Here is a 9,731-nt window from a genome sequence, read left to right as displayed (position 1 = left end):
CCTACCCTCTCTGGCAGACCAACCACTGCTGGCTGATGGAAAACACGTCACTAACTGGGAATGTCACCACAGACACCCATTCCGTAATTCAGTGGGCTACAGGCTCAATCACCATTGTGTTACCTCATTCGGCGATAGATAGTGACTTAACAGACATTTATTTACATGAAAATCTTCAAGATTATATCTTTAAAGAAGGTCATTCACTCCACAGGTGATATTCTATCCTTATATTTAATATCAAATCTCTGTTAAGACAACATGTATTATGTGTTTTAGCGCTTTATGGCAATGGTCAGCCCATCGCCCACAGTGAGCATGCTCAGATCAATCCTCTGGTCCTTGTGTAGCTTCTTATTGAGAGCATCCAGAGCCTGAGAGTAGAGGTCATCGGGAGCAGGATTCACCACCCGTCCGCTCCACAGCACCTTTAAAAACAGTAACAGAGCTGTTCAACATGCTGTGCACCTGTCTCTGCTACAGCAGGTATTCTCTGACAGATGTACTTCCTGCTTGTCAGGTGTGCTTACATTGTCTATCGCAATGATGCCTCCTCTTCGTATGAGCTCAAGAGACTTCTCATAGTATCTGTCATAGTTGATTTTATCAGCATCGATGAACACAAAGTCATACGTTCCAGCTTCCCCTGCTGCTATCAGCTCATCTGATCAAACAGGAAACAATTAGAATTCCAAAATAAAACACTTGGAAATCATTACTGACATTTATAACTTACCCAGTGTCGTCAAGGCTAATTGAAGCCGCACATCTATCATATGTTCAACTCCAGCCTGCAGAAAGAAGGTTAAATGTTGAGAAGACAGACCTCTTTAATTGCTTTTAATAGAGTGTAAGAAAAAGGCTAAAACAGGGATCGATTTTACAGTTTGACTTTGCAACTTTACGTGACACACTCTCCTGAGCCGACACCTTTTTACTCTTTAGCTGGCAGATTTTTCGTCAGGACATTCTGACAGAAAGAGGATGTACAGTTTGCTGTCTGCAGCACAATTTAGCTCTGAGACAGGCTACAGTCAATCTTACTAAACTTGTAAAATACTACATTCGAGTGTTGCACTAGACTCGAACTAGGTTGTGCAATGCAACCCACAACCATGGACTTAAGATTAAAGGTGTCATGTGTAGAAATGATTGATGTTTGAATGTGAGTCATGCAGGTTAGACAGAAATGTTCTCACCTCTTTAAAAAAGGGTCTGGCAATGTCCACATAGCTGTTGTCTATTTCACAAGCTACCACACGTCCATTCTCTGGCATGGCCAAGGCCATGCTCAGTGTATTGTACCCTGTGTACATCCCTGCAGAGGAAACATAAATATAACTGAAAAAAAAGTATGTCACAAGCATTTTTTTTTCATGGCTGCCTTTTAAATTTGGGAACTTGTGATTGTCATGACTGGATGGCTGGCTGTCAGTCAAACTCCTCGCTATGGCAACACGCAACATAAAAGACCCCCACTACCAGAGAAGCCTCATCAGTTGTACTCGTTACTACTCAATACTGTCTCAGAGCAGATCATCATCATGGCTGCGTCTGTGCTGAGATAATACAGATACAATTCATTGTCATACTTTTTGAACAGGTTATATAAATTGGCCAATAATATCATTATTAGACGAGCTGCTAATAACTTGTCTTTTCTCTTTATAAAGACCGGATACTACAGGTAAGAGTGCTGGATCTTGGGTGGAAAAAAAGTGAATTGACTTGCCTTAACTAAGGACTCCACTTGACTTGACTAGACTTGCCCAAGAAAAAAATGACTCGAGACTTGCTTGAGACTTGGACCAAACGACTTGAGACTTACTTGGGACTTGAGCAGAGATGACTTGGTCACACTGCTTCTACATCACCTCTGTATCATTTGTATTTGCATTTTTATATAGTTACTAATAAAATAAATAAAAACTCAAATGACAAAAATAAATGAAAATAGGAGTCTGTCACAAGCAACCTTATACCTATTTATTCTAAGTATATATATATAATTTAAAGGATTTGAATACCACTTAATTTAAAGCAGTGAAGCACCATTTATCAATCTGAATGTGGCAATTTTAAGGTTTCGCAATTTCAGAAACCTTGAGTACATTTTTTCAGGTGTCCAGTCCTGGATATTTAATTTGCTCAAAGCCAACTGTCATTTGCTCAAATTAAACGGTTAAATTCCAAACTAAAAGGGTGAAAACTAACATGACTACCAAAGTGCAATTGCCTGAATTGGATCCATCACATTTACCCTGTCAGCTTACGTCTTGTGAAAAATAAAATCAGACAGATGGCTTTCACGGTGAAATAGTGTGCAGCAGTAGTTTAACGTCACAAAAATGTATTTCCAGTCTTTTAAAATTATGTGGCCGTTTCCTCTTCACTCTCGCATTAACTCACCGATCTCAATAGCTTTACTTCCGTTTATCAGTTTAATGAGATTCGCCATAAGCTGGGCTTGTTCACTGGCAACCATCATGACGTTCCATCGGTCCTCGAGGGTTCTCTGAAATGAAAGTTTAAAAAATAGATTTATTTACTAATTATTTATTTATTTACGTTTATTTTTTCATTATAATGTCTGACTAATGGGATTAACATTTCCTCGTACTCCTCACGAGATTGTGTGCAGCTCTATGCGGTTCTCTCGCACTGTGCCGCCCTCTAGTGGACAAACATTATACTGCTCAGATCCTGAAATTACACACAGAGGTAATACAGTGGTTTTCTTAATAGGTCAAATATACATGTGTAAAAAAAGTCAGAGTAGGCAGGACTTTGGCAACTTTTTAAACATTTTGAGAGTGTTCACTGAAGTTCAAAGTTTAGAAGCGCAACTTCAAAGCTACAATCATCTTTAGTTTTTAGCCTGGAGCACAGATGACCAACCAGCCCTCATCTGACCTATATATATAATCTGCTGGTGGCTTCTGCATGTTGATAAATGTCCACAGGTGTCTGCCCATGCTAAGCTAAAGTTGATCAAAAGAATCCAAAATAACTTTACAGGGAACACATTTTAAAACATCAATCTGAAAGTGGCTCTGGATCTTTCACTTAACCGGTCAGATGTCCTGCAGCCAGTGGTGGAAGAAGTTCTTGTAACTTTACTTTAAGTGAAAGTAATGATACAACGCTGTCAAAATACTTAATTAATATATTAATTTAGAATCTTACTCAGGTAAAAGCACAAAAGTTATCATCCTATTTTAGTTAAAGAATCAAAACTACAGTCCAATGGCCCATTTGGTAGAGTTATACAGTATGTAGAATAAATTATTTTATTTTAGTATTGATGTTTTAAACAGCATTTGCTGTTGTGGTTGGTTATGTGAGAGTTATTATTAACCATTTACTTTGTGTTTCTGCAGTTCAGCTTAACAGAAAGCAGGCAGAAATCTGGCCCTAAATATCTGATCTTCTTGCCATAATTACCGGGAAAAAGTGAGTATTTCTACTTTTGTTCAGTTCAGATTAACCTGTCTAAAATGGTCAAAGAGGCTTGCCATGGCTCTAGTATGAAGCATATGCTGTGTTCGAAATGCCATAGGCGGCGCTAAAATCGACACAAACTTAAAGTTCCTCACAGGAGCTTTAATGTTTACGTTGCACTGTACATTTGTAGTTGAGCTCATTTTAACTGCTTGATATAGTCTACTGTTTGGTTGTTTATTTCAGTTGTATTTGTCTTGACCGTTTGATGCCATCATGGCAAAATGTTTATCTTATTGTTTTCTTTTACTAATGACGAACGGTTTTTTAACGTTTAACGTCTCGGCTTCTTGACGCTCCTTCAGCGCCTAGGAACTGTTTTTGATTTCATCAAAGCAAAGCGACAGCACGAAGCGAAAAGTGTAACACGAAAGTGAACCTGAAGCTGTCGACGTGACGGAGATGTTTTACCGAGGTGAGTTTTTACTGGAACAGACTTAATTCTGTAAAATAAGCCATTTGCCTCCTCTTCTCTTAGTTAGCCGTAGCCGTTACAAGCTGAGTAAACCCTGGAGTTTCTGCAAGCTTCTCTCAAGACTCACTGTGAGGGATGTCGACCACAGTGAGTAGACTACATACAGACTGTCTGATTAGGATGTTTTTAGATATGACCCGTGCTGGGATGTCAATAAGTTTATTTACTGAAGTACTTTTACTTTACTTGAGTATTTATCCATATAACCATTTTTATCCATACTTCTTCACCACTAATATTCTTCCCTGTTGAAATATATTGGTTTTTATTTTTGTTATGATTATTGTTTATTATTATAATTTTTTTAATTAAATTTATTTATTTGTATTCATATTTTTTTTCATAGGCAATTAAGAGTAGCCAATTTTTGGACTGTGGGAGGAAACCGGAGCATCCCGGAGAGGATCCACATAGCTACGGGGAGACCACGCACTGTCACCACACAGAGTGAGGTGGCAGTACATGGTCTGTACCATGCCGCCCTAGACTGACTGAACAAAACAAAACAAAACAATGAAAACATTTTTCAGACACTTGAAATTAAGAGTAGCCAATTAGCCTAAAGTGCATGTCTTTTCGACTGTGGGAAGAAACCGGAGCATCCCGGAGAACACCCAAACAGCTATGGTGTGACAGTACCACCGTGCAGTGGTTAGCACATTAAATGTGGATTTGGATAAAATTAACTTGGGCTCATGTTGTGTCAGTTATGCTAAATATTATGTTTAAGGAGTTTTTAAAGCATCTGACTGGATGATTGGGGATCTTAAGGGATGAGTCATCGCAGGTGGTGTAGAGCCTTTCTGCTTTGGTCCAGAGCAGCTCTCTGCTGTTGAGCCTGAGTTCAGCGTCCCTGACTTGTTTAAACTGAATGTTGGACTCTTCCAGGTGTTGTCTCTGAAGCCTGCAGAAGTTTTCCTGAGCTGTCTGGAGAGCCACAGCCAATTTCTGACTTTCCTCCTTCTGCTTGTTCAAAGCTAGCTCAACTCGATGCTTGTCACACGTGGTGCTTTCTTTTTTAACAGCAGAGGCAGTCGAATCAGCTCTCTGCTGCGACTCAGAGTTCCTTGTCTTTTCCTTTTTGAGTGCATCTTCAAGTTCTGCCTGTCTTGTCTTGCTCTCCAGCTGTTGTGCTCTGAGCTCGTCTACCATGCGCTCAGGTTTAGCAATGGTAACTCAGATTGACAGCTGTATTTTGACTTAAGTTGTTCGTATTCTCTCTCAGTAGAATCAAATTTAGACCTTATATGTGCATTCTCCATCCTTAAGGTCTGCATGTCATACACGAGACCCTCTGATGATGCATTGGCTTCTCTCAGCTGGTTATGCCGGGTTGTTAGAGGATCAGCTGCTGTCTGCTGTTGTAAAAACATCTTGTCAAAGCGTTTCTTTTCGTCTTTCAGGGCAGACCTTAAGAGTTTTTCTGCGGTCAGACTTTTTTCCTATGCAACGGTCTTCTCAGAGAGCTCTTTCTCTTGAATCTTAATCTTTTTATACACTCTGCATGACTGCGCCGTTTCCTTTTGAATGTCCTCCTCAGTTCTGCTGGAATCAACTTTTTTCTCTAGCTCTTTGTCCTCAAGTTGCTTGTTTTTGGCAGCCTCAAGTTTACCCTGCAGCCTTTTGATCTCAGAAGCCATTTCTTGGTTTTCCTGAATCAGGCGATTCAGTTCTTCTAATTGATGCTGCTGCTGGGAGACAGCTGCCTCATGGTCTATCTTGTTCTTGCCTTCAGTTTCACTTTGAAGGGTCTGAATATCGAAGCACATGTATTTTATTTCATGGCATTTCTCTCGAGTTTTCTCCTGCTGCTCATTGAGGCGGTCTGAGTTCTGATGACGGTCACTCTTTGCTGATTCTTCTTGTTGACTTTGGAAGCTTAGCTCATTCTGTGACTTGGTCAGATCAGCCACTTGAGCTTCCAGAAGATCCTCATTTCTGCTGCAACCGTCTCTTTCTTCTTGAAACTGTTTTTAAGCAAGCTTGTACTCATTAACGGTAGCATGAAGTTCACTCAGCAGCCCTTTGGTCAAAGAAACCAGTTCTTGGTTTTCCTGAGTCAACTGGTGCAGTTTTTCTGCTCCCTGCTGCCACTGGGAGACAGCAGCCTCATGTGCCCTCTGGAGTGAACCGTCTTTTTGCTTTTGAGGCCCACTGGTTCATGCTCTTCTGGAGCTGGGAAACAACGCTGTCCTTTTCTTGAATTATAATTTGATGAGCCTTACTTTTGGAGTGCAGTTTTTCAATTTCTTCCCTCTCCGGAGAGTCTTTCTGGCTGCTGTTCTTGTCCACATGCTTTTTCTGCGGTTGGATCCAAGTTGGCTTAAATTTTCATTGTACCTCAGTTTCATCACAAGACTTGTTGCAGTACAATACCTTAGTTAAAACTTTTTTTTCAGTTTCTTCCTTTTTCATTCATGTTGATTTCCAAATTTCTCCAACTGCTCAGACAGATCTGGAGAGCCGTGTTTGCACCGTACTATCAGGCTCTACCTCAGAGCAAGGGATTGTGAAGGGGACAGTAAGAGAATATGATTCTGTCACCTTTTAAACCTGTTCCTCCAAAAACATTGCCAGGACTATATGCTGCTTTCTGATGTAGCAACCACCAGATTTCAGATGCCTCTGAGATTCTCTACAGACAGAGGTCATGAGTTTTTTTCCCCCATTAACTCACTTCAGGCTCTCGCCAACACATCTGTTAGGTTATAGGTCCAAATTGTTCATCCACAAGCAACTCCTGCTTCAGAATAACTTTTATGAACTGGAAAAGTGCATTGCAGAGATATATCTCTCTAAATAGCAGCAGCACATAAACATATGTACAATGAACAAAGTAAAAAAAAAAATATATATTTTATTGAAACAATTGTCAGACAAAAGCACAGTTAAGCCACAGTAATGGTGGTTAATAAATTGCATCATTGTGATTTCATGAACAGTATCATGACAGGTGAGATGACAAACTTGAACTTGTATAAAACTGTTCAAGAGTCTTATCAGTCGTATCAGCTTAAAGTTTAAAAAGTAAAAGACCCCACTGTGCAGAAAGAACATCCCTCAGTGTTTTACTATTATATGTGATGCTTTTGGATCAATGTTAGAGCTGCGTTAAAGCTCCTGTGAGGAGTTTTTTACTGGTCATGAAATGGACTCAAATTACTCTCTATGAGCTAAGAAAGCAAACCAGAGCATCAGCGACAAGACTGATTATTTCTATATAGTTATTTTTAATGCCTGAAACTGCTGCCGGGGGGGTAGGTGTCAGATGACGCGATGAACTGCACGCTCCTATGTTTACATTTTCCAGGGCAAATATTTAAAGTGAGTGATACATATGACTGTTAAAGAAAGCAGGATGAGTTTTTCTGTTCAAAACCAGCACTTAAACATGGACAGGACAAAATCAGCAAAGAGATAAGAGGGACGGCTTTGTCCACACTAGCAGTACGCATTCCAGCAGAAGTGGGCGCTATAGCTAAAGAAGCAGCGGTTATTGTTAACTGCTGCAGGGTGTAGCATACTGCAAAATGAATTTGAAAACCTCCTCCATACTACATACCGCCGAACGCAGTATGCAGTATATAACATCTAGTATATGTAGTATATAGCATGTAGTATATAGCATGCAGTATATAGCATGCAGTATATAGCATGTAGTATATAGTATGTAGTATATAGCATGCAGTATATAGCATGCAGTATATAGCATGTAGTATATAGTATGTAGTATATAGTATGTAGTATATAGCATGCAGTATATAGCATGTAGTATATAGTATGTAGTATATAGCATGCAGTATATAGCATGCAGTATATAGCATGTAGTATATAGTATGTAGTATATAGCATGCAGTATATAGCATGTAGTATATAGTATGTAGTATATAGCATGCAGTATATAGCATGCAGTATATAGTATGTAGTATGTAGTATATAGTACGGCATTTCGAACACAGCCAGTGACTGTATAAAAAGATGGACGACATGACAGCTCCCTAAAAGTGAGGCCAAAACATCTCTATCGCCCCCTGCTGACTGGCTGCAGTATAGGTCATAAAGTCCTCCATGTTAACAGATGGGACATGAGTCAAACTATCAAATCAAAATACACGCCAAATATATTTTTGGTTTCTGTCATTATAGTTAGTTATTGTCATCCTGATGTACGTCCAAGTGTTAATTTTTCTGAGAAGTTGCTCTAAAAAGGATGATTGACAGCTCAAAGACAGACAGACAAATACGGCTCCTGCAGCCGAGAAATGGGATTTTAAAATAAAAATATTTGAAACTATTTTGTTTGTGTATATGTTTTAACATCTTACTGCATGTCAGATTATTAAAATTAAAAGTACAATAATTTCCCCTTAAATGAAGTGGAGTAGAAGTTTTAAGTTTATGTGTACGAGGGCTTCCTGCTTCTTCAGTTCTTACCAGTCTGAGTTTGGTGAGGACCGGGTGCTCCCTCAATGAGTTGTTCACCACATACTGCAGCACGGGGTCGTCCTTCCCTTCGCTGTGGCTCTTCCCAACAAAGGCAGACTTTCCCACACCTGAGCGACCAGAGACAGAACAGCTGATTAATACCAGTCCCAGAAATGTCTATCACCTGCCGGATTATACACAAAAGCACCATCTCATACCTGATAGAACAGCAGCGAGAGCAATGCAGAAAAGCATTTTAATATCTGTGGCCATGATGTCCTGGTCTCTGGTTGAACTGCTGTAAATCCACTGAATCACTGATGTCAGTCAGTTTGTACCAGCATTGTTTGTTTAACCTTTGACAGGGACTGTTTTTTTAATCAGCTGAAGATCTCAAAATGCTGCAGTCCAAATAAGCACTTTGAACAGTCTGTGTTTGATGTTCAGATTGTGTTCCTGAATGCACGCTCTGAGTCAGCACTGTACATCAGTGCAGCACGCGGGGATGGGAACTTTCTAAATTATGTTAAATTCTGTGATAGAAGAAAAATTCCTTGGAAGCCTCTATAAAAATGTACATGGTGATGGCGATGGCTCATAAAAGCTGTAGAAAGACTCAAAAAGAGTCTTGCATATTCGACGGACCACAGTGTGGTGCAAAGTGCAAAGTTCATTACAAATCAAATCAGATGTGTTTGCAGTCTAGAGAGAAATCTGCACTATATATCACCCATTTACAGTCCAATACAACAGAGTAGAAGGGCAAAAGGTTTGTTTATGAAATTATTTTATGTTGCAGTCCTTTAGAATATCTAGGATTACACTGAATTAAAGTAGCAAATCACCCCTGGAAAAAGCCAGTCAAAGCTGGTGTTCTCTGTAATCGATAGAAGCAATAATATTTAAAATTGGCACCATAGCTGTGGAGAAAGTTGAACAAACAGCTTGTGGTTTTGTCAATTCTACATTCCTACAACACCCAGCATGCATTGTGCCCCTCCCTCTGAAACAAACAGCCCAGCGAGAGGTGTTGGAGTGAAATACTACTGTTTTGCTGCAGGCAACGGCTCAGAGCGGTACAGAATCTGAAATTCATTGAGAATATACCGGTGGATCGTCGAAAAAATCTTCAGGTCTACAGTCTACATTTCAAACCTGACGATTTTGAACGGGACATGACATTGGAGGCGGGCTACATTGAGAAAGTGTAGTTCAGCATCTCCCTGGCCTCCGCCAGATGACATGGAGGTTTTCCAGGGCCCATTAGAGAAGCGGATAGCGTCCTCCAAAGGCACAGAGCGAAATCGCATTAGCTACCCATAATAGCATG

General features: G+C 39.9%; 1 protein-coding gene across 1 annotated transcript; it reads right to left on the bottom strand.

Annotated features, from left to right (window-relative positions):
- Positions 1-233: 233 nt before the first annotated feature.
- comtd1 (catechol-O-methyltransferase domain containing 1) lies at positions 234-8,674 on the bottom strand. Its single transcript, XM_069659181.1, has 7 exons — positions 8,620-8,674; positions 8,411-8,529; positions 2,410-2,515; positions 1,200-1,318; positions 737-791; positions 531-664; positions 234-428 (listed from the first exon to the last, which is right to left on the bottom strand). The coding sequence occupies exons 1-7, from the start codon at positions 8,672-8,674 to the stop codon at positions 276-278; spliced, it is 741 nt and encodes a 246-aa protein (XP_069515282.1). The 3' UTR covers positions 234-275.
- Positions 8,675-9,731: the final 1,057 nt, after the last annotated feature.

The sequence above is a fragment of the Semicossyphus pulcher genome, unplaced genomic scaffold (genome assembly GCF_022749685.1).
Source record: "Semicossyphus pulcher isolate SPU_LCO1_2020_fin unplaced genomic scaffold, fSemPul1.0.p SCAF_12, whole genome shotgun sequence".
Classification (NCBI taxonomy): Eukaryota; Metazoa; Chordata; class Actinopteri; order Labriformes; family Labridae; genus Semicossyphus; species Semicossyphus pulcher.
The sequence above is the reverse complement of the archived record's forward strand: the minus strand, read 5'-3'. Positions and strand labels throughout refer to the sequence as shown.

Bases quoted from the DNA above. Each gene is read 5' to 3' on its own strand.
- comtd1 (XM_069659181.1), bottom strand. From the start codon at position 8,674: ATGGCCACAGATATTAAAATGCTTTTCTGCATTGCTCTCGCTGCTGTT. The intron at 2,516-8,410 runs GTAAGAACTGAA...CTTTCATTTCAG, and splicing joins TCCTCACCAAACTCAGACTG to AGAACCCTCGAGGACCGATG. The intron at 429-530 runs GTAAGCACACCT...CTGTTTTTAAAG, and splicing joins GCATCATTGCGATAGACAAT to GTGCTGTGGAGCGGACGGGT.